Raw genomic sequence first — 15,861 nt, forward strand, 5'->3', positions numbered from 1 at the left:
TGGCTGATACTCAGCTTCTTGGGAGCTAGAAGATATCCTCAAAAACCTATTCAAGAGCCAGAGAAACCAAACTGCTATTTTGTTTCCAAGATCTACTAGTTCAGATTAGGATTTCAGCCTAAAATTATCTTTGTCTTCCAAATGTCCTAACCTTTGCTAACTGCAATTTCAGCATCTTTCTTTAGCTCAAATTCTTAAATACCCTAAAAATTAATGTTGGTTCTGGAATATAGTGAGGAAAGTGGAAAAATAAATGAGAGCAAATTACAATCAAAAGGGAAGCAAACTCCACCCCCCAAAACCTAGATAAGAACCCAAGGAAACATGATGAAGTACGCTCCCTGAAATGATTTTTATTGCTATTGTCTAACAGCTATACTATCATCTGATTTTTCACATGTAACCCAGAATGTTAAACCTGTTGCCACTATGGTCTTTGAAAGAGAAATGTTTTATTGAATAACTTTTAGATAAGAGCAATTGTGGTGGATCTTACTCTAGAACTACACTGTCCAGTACTGTAGCCACATGTAGTTATTTAAAGCTTAATAAAGTAAAAAATCCAATCCCTCAGTTGCACTAGCCATACTTCAAGTGCTCAAGAACCACATGTAGCATTGGACATCACACTTACAGAACATTTCCATAACTGCAGAAAGTTCTGTTTGACAGAGCTACTCTAAAGCCGCTATTGATTTTTAAAAAGAAAAAAATTTTTTAGGATAGGATGTAATGAATGTAAAGGGCATTTTTTTTTCTCAGCTGTATCCTAAAACTGAATAAAGTTTGTCTCTATTAATGTCTCTGGCTAATAACTCTTTGAAAAGCTTATTCTAAGAAAATTATATTTCCATTTTTTTAAGCAAGAGGAAAAATTAAATTTTTAATAATTGAAATGTATATAGGAGCCTTGGTGGCACAGCGGTTAGAGTGCTCAGCTGCTAACCAGAAAAAAAAAAAAAAAAAAAAGTGGTTTGAACCCACCAGGTGCCCTGCAGGAGAAAGATGTGGCAGTCATTCAGCTTCCATCAAGATTTACACCATTGAAAACTCTATGAGGGAGTTCTACCCTGTCCTATAGGGTCGCTATGAGTTGGAATCGACTTAATGGCAATGGGTTTAGTTTTTATTCATGAATGCATACATCCCAAGGAAGTGATAGTGTTGATTTCCTATTTGTATATTACCACCACATGTCTGTTTGTCATATTGTGGTGGCTTGCGTGTTGCTGTGATCCTGGAAGGTTTTCCGCTAGTATTTCAAACACCAGCAGGGTCACCCTTGGTGGACAGGTTTCAGCAGAGCTTCCAGACTAAGACAGACTAGGGAGAAGGACCTGGCAGTTTACTCTTGAAAATACTGGCCAGTAAAAACCTTATGAATAGCAGTGAAACACTGTCTGATAAGAGTGCTGAAAGATGAGCCTCTCAGGTTGGAAGACACTCAAAATGTGACTGGGAAAGGGCTGCCTCTTCAAAGTAGAGTAGACCTTAATGATGTGGATGGAGTCAAGCTTTCAGGACCTTTAACTGCTTATGTGGCATGACTCAAAATGAGAAGAAACAGCTGCAAACATCCATTAATAACTGAGTGTGGAATGTACAAGATATGAATCTAGGAAAATTGGAAGTCATCAAAAATGAAACGGAATGCCTAAAGATTGATATCTTCAGCACTAGTGAACTCAAATGGACTAGTATTGGCCATGTTGAATCAGATAATCATATAGTCTACTATGCAGGGAATGACAAATGGAAGAGGAATAGTGTTGCACTCATTATCAAAAAGAACATTTCTATATCTATCCTGAAATACAACACTGTCAGTAACAGGATAATATCCACACACCTACAGGGAAGCCCAGTTGATAGAACTATTATTGAAATTTATGCACCAACCACTAAAGGCAAAGATGAAGAAACTGGAGATTTTTACCAACTTGTGCAGTCTGAAACTGATTAAACATGGAATCAAGACGTTGATAATTACTGGTGGTTGGAATGCAAAAGTTGAAAACAAAGAATTGGTAGTTGGAAAATATGGCCTTAGTGATAGAAACAACACCGGAGATTGCATGATAGAATTTTGTGAGACCGACGACTTCTTCATTACAAATACCTTTTTTCAACAATATAAACAGTGACTATACACGTGGATCTTACCAGATGGAATACACAGGAATCAAGTCAACTATATCTGTGGAAAGAGATGATGGAAAAGGTCAATATCATCAGTCAGAACAAGGCTAGGGACCTAGCATGGAACAGATCAATTGCTCACATGCAAGCTCAAACTGAAGTTCAAGAAAATTAGACCAAGTCCACAAGAGCGAAAGTACAACCTTGAGTATATCCCACCTGAATTTAGAGTCCATCTCAAGAATAGATGTGATGCGTTGAACACTAATGAAAGAAGACCAGATGAGTTCTGGAATGATATCAAAGAGATCATATGTGAAGAAAGCCAGAGGTCGTTAAAAAGACAAGAAAAAAAAAGACCAAAATTGATATCAGAAGACTCTTAAACTTGCCCTTGAACGTAGAGAACCTAAAGTGAAAGGAAGAAATGATGAAATAAAAGAACTGAACAGATTTCGAAGGGTGGCTCGAGAAGACAAACTAAAGTATTATAACGACAGAAACCCTGGTGGCGTAGTGGTTAAGTGCTATGGCTGCTAACCAAAGGGTCGGCAGTTCGAATCCACCAGGCACTCCTTGGAAACTCTATGGGACAGTTCTACTCTGTCCTATAGGGTCGCTATGAGTCAGAAGCTACTAGACGGCACTGGGTTTGGTTTTTGGGTTTTTGGTGCAAAGATCTAGAGAAAGAAAACCAAAAGGGAAGAACATGGTTGAGATTGTGCGCTGATTGGACCTAGTAAGGAAGAAGTGTCAGTGACTCTGCACTTACTGGTAAAACATTTGTGTGCCAGAGGGCGGGAAATTAATCCTACAAAAATTCAGGTGCCTTCCACCTCAGTGGAATTTCTAGGGGTCCAGTGGTTTGGGGCATGTTGAGATATTCCTTCTTAAGTGAAGGATAAATTATTCCTTCCAGCTCCTCCCACAACTAAAAAGGAAGCACAACACCTAGAGGGCCTCTTTGGATTTTAAAAAAAGTTTTAGAGGCAACATATTTCTCATCTGGGTGTGCTACTTCAGCCTATTTATTAAGTGACTTGAAAAGCTGCTAGTTTTGAATGGGGCCCAGGACAAGAGAAGGCTCTGCAACAGGTTCAGGCTGCTGTGCAAGCTGCTCTGCCACTTGGGCCATATGATCCAGCTGATCCAGTGGTGCTTGAAGTGTCCCTGGCAGATAGAAATGCTGTTTGGAGTCTTTGGCAGGCCTCTATTGGTGAATCACAGTGTAGACCCTTAGGATTTTGGAGCAAAGCCCTGCCATCCTCTGCAGATAACTACTCTCCTACTGGCTTGTTACTGGGCCTTAGTAGAGACTGAACACTTAACTATGGGACACCAAATCACCACGCGGCCTGAACTGCCCATCATGAACTGGTTGTTGTCTGACCCAGAGTCATAAAGTTGGACGTGCACAGCAGCACTCCCTCATTAAATGGAAATGGTATATACGAGATCAGGCTCGAGCAGGACCTGAAGGCACAAGTAAGCTGCATGAGGAAGTGGCTCAAATGCCCATGGTATCCACTTCTGTCACATTACCTTCCATCTCCCAGTCAGCACCTATGGCCTCATGGGGAGTTCCTTATGATCAGTTGACTGAGGAAAACTGGTGCCTGGTTTACGGATGGTTCTGTGCGATATGCAGGCACCAGTCGAAAGTGGACAGCAGCAGCACTATAGCCCCTTTCTAGGACTTCCCTGAAAGACAGTGAAGAAAGGAAATCCTTCCAATGGGCAAAACTTCGAGCAGTGTACCTGGTTGCTCACTTTGCTTGGAAGGATAAACGGCCAGATGTGCAACTGTATACTGATTCATGGGCTATAGCCAATGGTTTGGCTGGATGAAGGGAACACGATTGGAAAATTGGAGACAAGGAGGTATGTGGATAGACCTCTCTGAAGTGGAGATATTTGTGTCTCATGTGAATGCTCACCAAAGGATGACCTCAGCAGAGGAGGATTTTACAATCAAATGGATAGGAAGACATTCTGTGAAAACCAGTCATCCTCTTTTCATAGCCACTCCTGTCATTGCTCAATGGGCTCGTGAACAAAGTGGCCATGGTCGCAGGAATGGTGGTTATACATGGGCTCAGCAACATGGACTTCCACTCCAAGGCTGACTTGGCTACAGCCACTGCTGAGTGCCCACTCTGCCAGCAGCAAAGACCAACACTGAGTCCCAGATATGGCACCATCCCTCGAGGTGATCAGCCAGCAACCTGGTGGCAAGTTGATTGTATTGGATATGGAAAGGGCAGCATTTCGCTCTTACTAGAATAGACACTCTGGATATGGATTTGCCTTCCCTGCTTGCTTCTGCCAAAATTACCATCTGTGGATTTACAGAATGCCTTATTCACCGTCATGGTATCCCACATAGCATCGCCTCAGATCAAGTGACTCACTTCACAGCAAATGAGGTATGGCAATGTGTCCATGCTTACGGAATTCACTGGTTTTACCATGTTCCCCATCATCCTGAAGCGGCTGCTTTGATAGAACAATGGAATGGCCTCCTAAAGACACGATTACGGTGCCAGCTAGGTGGCAATACCTTGCAGGGTTGGGGCAATGCTCTCCAGGAGGCTGTATATGCTCTAAACCATTGTCCAATACATGGTGGTGCTTCTCCCACAGCCATGATTCATAGGTCCAGGAATCAAAGGGTGGAAATGGGAGTGGCACCACTCACTATTGAGCTAGCAGCTTACCTGTGGGATTTGTCCATCTTTTCAGTCTGTGAGCAAGAGCCCTGCTCTCTGACCTACCGATCTTGGGTCCACCAGCCCCTACAGCTATGTGGATCACAAGATGCCTCTTTCCTGACTGACAGACTTGGGACATCCCAGCCTCTACAACCACGTGAGCCATTTCCTTGGTATAAATCTATCTCTTTGCATATTTATATGTTTTACTGGTTTTGTTTCTCTAGAGAACTCAGCCTAAGATAAACATGCTTGGCATTTCTCAAGATGAAAGAACTGAAGAAAAAATTCAAGCCTTGAGTTGCAATATTGAAGGATTCTACAGGAAAAATATTAATGCTGCAGGAGCATCAAAAGAAGGTGGAAGGCATACAGACAGTCACTGTACCAAAAAGAATAGATTGACATTCAATTATTTCAGGAGGTAGCATATGATCAAGAACTGATGGTACTGAAGGGAGAGGTCCAAGCTGCACTGAAGGCACTGGTGAAAAACAACATTCCAGGAATTGATGGAATACCAACTGAGATGATTCAACAAATGGATATCTTCCAAGAAACTTGGACGACAGCTACCCGGCTAAATGACTGGAAAAGAGATCCATATTTGTGCCTATTCCAAAGAAGGTGATCCCAACAGAATGCAGAAATTATCAAACAGTATCATTAATATTACACACAAGTAAATTTTGCTGACGATCATTCAAAAGCAGTTGCAGCAGTACATCAACAGAGAACTGCCAGAAATTCAAGGGAGATTCAGAAGAGGACATGGAACAAGGGATATCATTGCTGATGCCAGATGGATCATGGCTAAAAGCAGAGAACATCAGAAAGATGTTTAACTGTATTTTATTAACTATGAAAAGGCATTCGGCTGTGTGGATCATAACAAATCATGGATAATATTGCGAAGAATGGGAATTCCAGAACACTTAACTGTGCTCATGAGGAACCTGTACATAAACCAAGAGGCAGTTGTTCCAATAGGACAAAGGGATACTGTGTGGATTGAAGTCAAGAAAGGTGTGGATTACAGGGTTGTAATCTTTCACCATACTTATTCAATCTGTGTGCTGGGCAAATAATCTAAGAAGGTGGACTATATGAAGAAGAACAGGGCATCAGGATTGGAGGAAGACTCATTAACAACCTGTGATACACAGATGATACAATCTTGCTCGCTGAAATCAAAGAGGACCTGAAGTACTTAACTGATGAAGATCAAAGACCACAGCCTTCAGTATGGACTACACCTCACCATAAAGAAAACAAAAATCTTCACAACTGGACCAATAAGCAACATGATGAAAAACAGAAAATATTAAAGTTGTCAAGGATTTCATTTTACTTGGATCCACAATCAATGCCCATGGGAGCAGCAGTCAAGAAATCAAAAGATGCACTGTATCGGGCAAATGTGTGGCAAAAGACTTCTTTGAAGTGTTGAAAAGCAAAGATGTCATCTTGAAGAGTAAGGTGTGACTGACCCAAGTCATGGTATTTTTAATTGCCTCATAGGTATGTGAAAGCCGGACAATGAATAAGGAAGACAGAAGAAGAATTGATGACTTTGAATTATGCTGTTGGTGAAGAATATTGAAAACACCATGAACTGCCAGAAGAATGAACAACTCTGTCTTGGAAGTACAGCCAGAATGCTCTTTAGAAGCAAGGATGGTGAGGCTTCCTCTCACATACTTTGAAGATGTTACCAGGAGGGGTATGTCCCTGGAGAAGGACATCATGCCTGGTAAAGAAGAGGGTCAGCAAAAAGGAGGAAGACCCTTAATGAGATGGACTAACACAGTGGCTGCGACAATGGGCTTAAGCATGACAATGGCTGTGTAGATGGCGCATGTTTCATTTTGTTGTACAGAAGGCCACTATGAGTCGGAACCGACCAGGTGGCACCTAACAACAACAAATTATCAGTGTCATAATTATTCCCATTCTAGGATTTCAAAGCTATATATTCCTCTTGAGGCACAAGAATATATTGAGACTATGTTGAGAATAATTCTTGAAATCATTTGAAGCATAAAGCTTCTGGAGAATTTTGAGAATATGGTTAGTCTGAAAAAATTACTTATGACATTATATAAATTTCAAGCAGGGCTTGTCTGGCAAATAAAGATTTATCCTGAGTGATTGCAATAATATGACCTATAAAGAAAATAAAGGTCTAGGAGGAATATGGAGCCCTGGTGGCATGGTGTTTAAAGAACTATGGCTGCTAACCGAAAGGTCGGCAGTTCAAATCCACCAGCACCTCCTTAGAAACCCTATGAGGCAGCTCTACTCTATCTTACAGGGTCGCTGTGAGTCACAATCAACTTGATGGCAAAGGGTAAAGGTTTTTAGGAGGAATATATTTGGAAATAATCTGAAGTATAGTTGGTTAAACTTAACTAATTAAAAAAATATATTAACTGCTAAGTCTATGCCTAGTCATCAACTGTGGTGTGTCTGACCTATGGATACAGCACAGTTCTATGTTGTAATCCAGCCAGCAGACACTCATTCAAATTAAGTATGAAAGAAATCATATAGTTTATTCATTCAACGGATGTTTACTATTTTCCAATCTTCCCTAAATTAACAGTATGTCTCTCAAAATCTAATAAACCCTAAAGAACTAAAATGAGCACAATAGTTAAAAATACATTTTTTAAAAGTTTTAAGATTATAAATAGTCAAAAAATCACATTATTTGACAGGTGAAAGTGTCAACCTAGAACAGCAATTAATTTATTTTTAAAAACAGAGATTGAAGATTCAATCATTTAAGCCTGGCTTTATTTAAGTTTATACATTTCCAGAGATGTTATTTTCTTACATGGCCTCCAACTCATTTCCTAAAGTACGTTCAAGTCCACAGCAAAGGCAAAATATTGCCAATCTACCTTGACAGAAACATTAGATCATTTACTTGGAAGGTTACAATAAAAAATTTAAGCCATTTAAGAAAGAATAGGAAACCACATTTGCTCCCACAGTGCAATGAAATCTAGAGTCCTTTATCTGGTAAGCATCCCAGACACACCAAAACAGATTTATATATAAAAGAGTTTTAATAACTAACTGTTGTACATGTTGTGGTACTTTTAAAAAAGGTATTTAAATACTGAATCTGTCATTAATAAAAAAATAAAAACAAAACAATGGCTAAAGTAGGAAGATTAAGAATGCCTAGTAAAAGTGATTTGATCATGGATAACATTATGTAGCTCTAATAAATTGTTACGGATATGAACAGACTGTAGCTGACTTGATCTCTTAGAGACAAAAATACAGCTAGGGAGTTATAAGGTTTCAATAGATTCACTATTGAATCAAAATAAAACAATCTGAACGTCATTGCTGCTTCTGCTACATCATTATGTAGTGTGATCACGTTCAGATTTCATAGATCTAAGTCCACTTGCAAAGATGGGTATATTTCCATTTTCGCCACATTATGCCCCAGCTTCACTGTGTTACAGGTAAAGACACCGGCACCTGATTAGGCTGTGGTGCTGGAGACCCACTATTCAAGCCTTGTGGAGGCACTGCGGCTGGTTCCATCTTGCTAATGTGGGTGATAAATCGAAGACGAAGCTTTAAAGCTGGTTTTAAATTACAGATGATCTTCTCTACCTAAGAAACGAAAACACATTAAAAATATTTTAACCAGAGTATTTCAACTTCCCCCCTTTAAAGAAGTGATTTACACATATCCTGAGACATTAACCGGGGAGTAGAGTAGGGTGGACGAGAAGTTTCTCTACATGTTTTATGTCTTAACAAAAGATACAATTATTTCTCTTTTTCTCTCTTTACATATATCTAGGCATATATATATATATATATATTTCTATGTGTGTGCATATGGATTAGAAACGCTGGTGGCATAGTGGTTAAGTGCTACAGCTGCTACCTAAAAGGCTGGCAGTTCAAATCCACCAGGTGCTCCTTGGAAACTCTACAGGGCAGTTCTATTCTGTCCTATAGGGTTTGTATGTGCGTATATATATGTGCATATGTACTCTTACAAAAACCTATCCTTTTATCTAGTTAATTAGTCATCCCACTACCAAAAACTAATAAACATGTCAAAAATTTTACACATCCGACAAGTTAATCATCCTCTTAAAATGCCATCTTCACAGAGGCATGAGGTATGACTACATTTTAAAGTTCTTTGAATAACTCACATCAGCAACATTTATCTACTAGGCTAAATTTTTTTTGTTTTGATTTAAACCTGAAATTATAGCAAATTAATATTAGATCTAGTCTTATTTAAAGTACTTTAAGGAAATAAGTACCTCAACCAATTTCACAATTTTCTTAGTTTTACTAAAATACTCTTTGACCTTACCAGGAGAGATCAATCCATTAATAGTTTTTCCTTTCTGTTTACCTTTGAGTCAAAATTTCTTAGGCCCAAATGCAATACTAAACAAGTCATTTCTTTATTGGTTCCCATTCAACTCTCTTTGACAATCTTGTTGAAGCATAAAGGAGTCAACATCTTCTCCACCCAATATTCCCAGCTCCAAGGGAAGAACCCAGTAGACTAGGATTGATGTATCAATTTAGCTCCCTTTCCCCTTACATGAAGAAGTAACATAAAATATGAATGGAAGAGGGCACAAAACTTCATCTATCTACCCTGCCCCACCCCTCTGTAACAGCCCAGATTCTGTTTGCTACAGTTAGGAAGCTTGGGTATGATCCAAGGAGATCCTTTCTACTTTCAGACAGCTCTATTAGGAAGTGTCTCTTTATATGCTGAGTCAGAGCGTGCCTCCCTTTAACTTCACCAGAATTCACATGCCCTGTGAGGTGACATAGAGCAAATCTAGTATATTCCATATGGCAACTTTTCAAATAGGGAGGACATGAACAATTCCCTAAAACTTTTCTTCTTCAGAGTAAGCACTTCCTGATTTTTCAAATGCTTTTCATGAGTTACTATCTTGACCATCCTGGTTTCTGTCCTCCAGTCATGCTGCAATTTGTCCACTGTCCCTATAGTCTACCCTAACCACTGAGGGGAAAAGAAGGATCTCCTTTATTCACAACTCGATAGCTCGCTGGTCTTTTTAGTGGCCACACCACAGTGTTTCTTCCTAATGAGATCACTGTCAATTAACTCTGTGGGTCTTTTTCACATGCCTTGCTACAGATACCAAGGGAGAAAAGTATGAGAAATTATAACATGAATTTATTTAAATATTATATCCAGAACAGTATGTCCATGTAGCTAAAAGAGTCTGGTATCAACCATTTCCCCTTACCAAAAAAAAAAAAAAAAAAACAAAAGCTCACCCAAACAAAAAAGTCCATAATCATGTGTTCAAATTTTCTAAATAACACTTAAAAATAGTCAAATAAATTGAACTTACCTGCTCTTTTACGCTGTCACCGGTAAACATATACTTCATATGATACAAGAAGTCACAGATGGGATCCATGTAATTTAAATGGGCGCTACACTGGTCTACATTCAGCAGCATGTCATAAAATGCCACACCAATCTGTTTAACAAATAATGTGAAATTACTTAAATGGTTAAAAATCATTGGATAATTCAGGGTGATGCAGCTAGACTCTGTTACAACACTAGCACAGGGGGATAACAAGTTTGTCAAAGGAACTGTTACAGATCATATGTATCTTTTTGCACACGGAAGATGTGATACGCCCTGCATTTATAATGGAATCCATAGCGCTACACGGTGCTTCTAATAGGGCTTAAATAGAATTTCTCTTCATAATTAGTAATTTCTCTTAAAATTAGGAGCTACATAATCGCCTTTCCAGAAACCATGGTTATAGCTGCACTCTCAAGGATCCTTTGGATTGTACCTTCTTAGTTCCATTTGATAGCTCATGCTGTACGGTTCTATTTCTGGCTCAGTTTCTCCTCTATGACCTTGTTATGGGTGGCTGACTTCATCCATCTCATGATTTTAAGCAACTATTCTGCACTGTAGGCTCCCAAACGCCCTTCTCCATCCTTAAGGTTCTCTCTGAAACCTACACTTGATGAGATATTTTCTCCTGCATCTTCAATTCAAAACCATCCCACACCAACCTCACTATAAGCACACTATGTCCTCTAAAATTTATCTTGGATCTTACTTCACTACTAATGCTTGTGAGCTGTAGTTTGAAAACACACTGGGATAGAAACCGAAACAGATCCTTTAGAACTTAATCTTATCACAAAAGACCCAGAGTATTTTACCTCTATCATACATCGAGTTCTCTCTTGCTGAAATCTTTGTAAAAACGGTCCTACAAGATGGTATACGTAAAGCAACTGGAATTCAGTCTTCACTATAGGAAGAAGTACTTCGGTGAGAAATCTAAAATTTGAATATATTAAAAAAAACTCTTGTGACTTGAAATCAGTTGAATTATTTGAATTTTGTTAGTATAGCCTGCCTAAGTATTTACAAAACTTGTAATAATTTTTCTACAGTTCATTTTGATTTTAGTAACAATAACAATTCTTACATCTTTCACTGGCCCTATTTTAATTGTTTGCTGAGATAAATTACTTTACATTTAGAAGTCATTCTTATCAGTAACTACTAAATGACAAAAAGCGAATTATCTGAAGTAAAAAGAAAATAACTAATACAATATAAATGTCATTCTCAGGAAATTTCAATCTAATTAATATCAATTTTTTGGTCAAGAAAAATAATCAGAAAATAGGTTAATATCAGTTCTTCAAAGCAACTTTTGAGATACATTCTGGAAAAAGCATGCATTTGACTAAGCATCCTGTAACTGTAACAGAAAACTAGATACCAGATTATTACTTGCACATACAAATAAATTTTTTTTTCAAATAATTCTGAAATACAAGAAGCTTTATGATTAACCAGAAAATCTACTAAAACATTCTTACTTTGCAAATTGCTCTAACGAATTGGGGCACATTACTTCATATGTAAATGAGATTAAAAAACAGAAACAAAAGTAAAATTTCTTAAACAAATCATAAAACTTACTTTGGAATGAGAGAAAGTTGCCCAATGCTAGAATGGTGCCACACAGCATGTGCTAGAGCTAACGTATAGCTACAGCTCATCTCGGAGTAGGACTGATGACAAGCAGTGAAATCAAAGAGGCGGAAGGGATAGCCAACCCATTCTGTCTCAGATGTCAAGCTGGGACTGCTGATAACATGCACAATTCGATCATGAAGGACAATCCAATATGGCTCCTTTAAAACCAGAGGAAAGCCTGCTGAAAAATATCACTCATCCAGTATTCAACCCCAAAGCCCCCAAAATTAATGATTTCTCTGTCTTTCAAGTTTTCTACTTATCCAACTTGTGTCTTTGTGGGCACGGAGATTTTGAAATACAGTTGGGCAGTTTCATAATTGGTCAAACCAAGTCAATAATAACCTGGAGAGAACTGTCTGTGAGTTAGAGACTCCATACTTGTATCTGTCCAGATCATTTGGTACCTAATATTTACTATATAATAGACTTTATCAATATTTTCCATACAGATGGTACTTTACACATGTATAATTTAGAAATAAATAATATTTTTTAGGGGTGTGTAAGAGAAAAATTACAAACAGGACTGTGTAATCAAATTTGGAGAACACTGAGTTAGACAAGCAGTATTGAAATTTAAAGATATCACAACAGATAAAACTAATAAGTTAAATTTCATTTTTTACATTAGAATAAAATCTGCTTGATGTTTGTAGAACTGACTTTAACTGGGGAGAAACAATTAGCACGCACCAAACCACAGGTGATAACTAATTTATTAAGCTGTGTGGTGCAGCTATACACAAGAGGAGAGGTCATAGGAGGGAGACTTCAAATGTGTCACAGAAGTCAGGCCCCACGCTGGCAAAGAATGAGTAGGATTTAGAGAAGTTGAGGGAAGAAAGAAGGCTCTGGCATTGTGTCCTCTTCCCTAACATACCAGAAGTGCCTTGAACATGTCTCAATAAGCACTTGCATGAGCACAGGCTCTAAGTACCCAAAAATATATCAGATTAATGATGTAAAAACTAAGGTTGGATAAGTAAGGTGGGACCAGAGGGTGCAGGAATCTGTAAATAAAATATATATATTAAGCTGTAATGCAGAAAGGCAAGAAAATAGGCATTGTAGATTTTCATGCAATAATATTGTGACCCGTAAAAACCCATTCCTGAAGAGTCGATTCCAACTTACTCGTAGCAACCCTTAAGGACAACGTAGAACAGCCAACCTTTTTGCTGGCAGTCAAGCTCTTAACCACTATGCCACCAGGGCTCCAATATTATGACAGACTTTAAAAATATGAAACAGTCATTAATTAGTATGATGTCTTATAGAAAGGTATCCTATATGCATCTTATTCTTTCTGCTTACAGGACACATCTGTATTTCATTACTAAGTACAAAGTACAATTATTAACTCACTGGTAGGGCAGTGATGATCAATCCAATTGCATTCATCCATGCCGTAATGTTCTCTCTTGGCACTAAAGGCTGACTACAAGTGAGGAAAAAAGAATAAAAACGTGAAATTATGAAAATATTTTATATGGTTCACAATGGATCTTATTTTGAGAACATAAGTAATGACTACTGATCTGCTTCAATAAAATTGAAGTGGGTTCTTATTGAATAAAAAGTCAATACACAAAAGTTCAGTAAGTATGTTTGTGTGAATATACATATACATACATACATACACGCATATATACACACATATATCTGAAACCCACTGACTGCCACTGAGTTGATTCCAACTCACAGTGACCCTATATAACAGAGTAGAACTGCCCCACAGGATTTCCAAAGAGCAGCTGGTGAATTCAAACTGCTGACCTTTCTTAACCACTGTGATTGATGTGGTGTTGTTGTAACAGTGCCAACGAGTTGATTTTTGACTCATAGTAACTCCATGAGACAGAGTAGAACTGCTCCATTGGGTTTCAAAGGCTGTAATCTTTATGGAAGCAGATCACAGGTATCCCACAGAGCCACTGCGTGGGTTCAAACCACCAACCTTTCAGTTAGCAGCTGAGCATCTAACCACTGAATCACCAGGGCTCCTATATATATATATAAAATATATTTGGTTATATTCTTTAACAATAGTTTCTAGGCTGAAAAGACTATTTCCGCCCATTTATACTTCCTCCACCATTATCCCCTACTTTATTCTGACATTTACAAAAGGAATCTTGAAAGACTATCTTTAGTGACAAGTTAATATTATTTCTAAATTAAATGTCAGACATCTAATAAAGAGTAGAAGTGGAAACAAACCCAAGCCTTTTGACTCTGCCAGGGCCTATTTACACCTACATTACACCAAGACTAAGTCTAGAACCAGAAGACAGTTACTATACAATGCGTATCGGTCTAGTAGCTCCCCCAAAAATTTCATTCTCTTTACAGGTAATCAGTGAATCTTATTTCATGAAACAGGATACATACCTTTTCAGGACAACATTTAGAAGGGCATTTCCAACATCTTTGCCTGAAACAGCCAAGGCCATGAGCTCCACACAAGTAACATGCAGAGCATGGGCAGCCGGGTTGGGAAACTCGTTGAATCTCCAGTCACAGTTTGGGAATGGGCCAGGAGATTTGCCAGCCATAGGTACACACAATTAAAGCAATAACTAGTTATTTTGAGATTAATGGCTCACATTTGTAAAGTGCTTTATAGTTTTCAAAATATTTCACATGTAAGTATCTGATTTGATTATCACTTTATCTGATTATGAGCCCCAAGGAAGTGATCTGCCTAAGGTCAGACAGATTAAGAGGCAAATAATATAAATCAAATATAAATAAGCTTGACATGACTGAAATGTATTGGTGGCAACCATCTGATCAGTCACAAGTTATAAATGGTGGGCTCTTATAACTGTGGCATTACAATACCTACAGATGCAGTCAAGGTATCCCCAGGCTTCATCAGACTGTTTCTCTTAATAGCTACAGGAAGTTAATAAGAAGACTACTTCATAATGAGCAAGTCTTATATTTCAGGAAATAAATTTCTTTGTCAAGTAAATAGTGGTACGGTGTAGACATTAAGTATAGTGCGCAGATAACATAAAACATGAAATCAAAAATGAAGAAAAGAAAAATACTAGTCACTGTAGCAGTGTTTTTCACTAAAAGAGAAAAATTAAGATTTTTTAATTGTCTATTTTATTAATATTTTTAAAAATAGTCAATAATTTATTCAAAACAAGATTCTATGTTCCCCAGTAGCAAACAAATGCATGTGCTACAAATGAAGAAAGTTCATTTTTAAATATAAATATTAACAGAGTGAATTTCAGCCTATCTGGCATGATGCTGCTAATTAAGATTTCAAAACCTTTACAGAAGTAAATGGCATTCAAGGATACAAACCATAACTAGCAATACACAAACACCAGAAGATAAGCAAGATAACTGGCATCTTCTAAAAATTAAACACTTACGCTCACCAAAACTTCACAAAAAGAGTAAAAAGAGAACCTACAGACTGTGAAAAAAATTTTGGCTATGACAAATCCAACAAAGGTCTAATCTCTACACTCTATACGAAAATCCAATACTTCTACAACCAAAAGACAAGTAATCCAGTTAAAAAATGGGCAAAGGATAAGAACAGACACCTCACCAAAGAAGACATTCAAGTGGCTAACAGATACATAAGGAAATGCTCTTTGAGATCACTAGCCATTACAGAAATGCGAATCAAAACCACAATGAGATACCATCTCGCTCTAGCATTACTTGCACGAATCAAAAAACCAGGAAATAATGTTAGAGAGAACGCGGGGAGACTGGAACTCATGCGTTGCTGGTGGAAATGCAAAATGGTGCAATAATTTTGGAAAACAATATTGTACTTCCTTAAAAAGGTAGAAATAGAAATACCATATGATATAGCAATCCTACTCCTAGGAATATATCCTAGAGAAATAAGAGCTGTCACACAAATAGACGTACACACACCTATGTTCACTGCAGTATTGTTC

The 15,861-nt window shown here is 38.0% G+C and overlaps 1 protein-coding gene across 1 annotated transcript in view; it reads right to left on the minus strand.

Moving 5' to 3' along the window:
- Window positions 1–7,456: 7,456 nt before the first annotated feature.
- Window positions 7,457–15,861, minus strand: part of MED23 (mediator complex subunit 23) — a 56,386-nt gene continuing 47,981 nt past the window's right edge. Inside the window, exons 24-29 of the mRNA XM_049900671.1 lie at window positions 14,315–14,480; window positions 13,289–13,361; window positions 11,864–12,078; window positions 11,089–11,209; window positions 10,244–10,375; window positions 7,457–8,489 (exon numbers count right to left, since the gene is read on the minus strand). Coding sequence (XP_049756628.1) covers window positions 8,322–8,489; window positions 10,244–10,375; window positions 11,089–11,209; window positions 11,864–12,078; window positions 13,289–13,361; window positions 14,315–14,480 — 875 coding nt within the window. The 3' untranslated portion in view covers window positions 7,457–8,321. The remainder of the gene's footprint in view (window positions 8,490–10,243; window positions 10,376–11,088; window positions 11,210–11,863; window positions 12,079–13,288; window positions 13,362–14,314; window positions 14,481–15,861) is intronic.

This window comes from Elephas maximus, chromosome 1, assembly GCF_024166365.1.
Source record: "Elephas maximus indicus isolate mEleMax1 chromosome 1, mEleMax1 primary haplotype, whole genome shotgun sequence".
In the NCBI taxonomy this organism is placed as follows: domain Eukaryota; kingdom Metazoa; phylum Chordata; class Mammalia; order Proboscidea; family Elephantidae; genus Elephas; species Elephas maximus.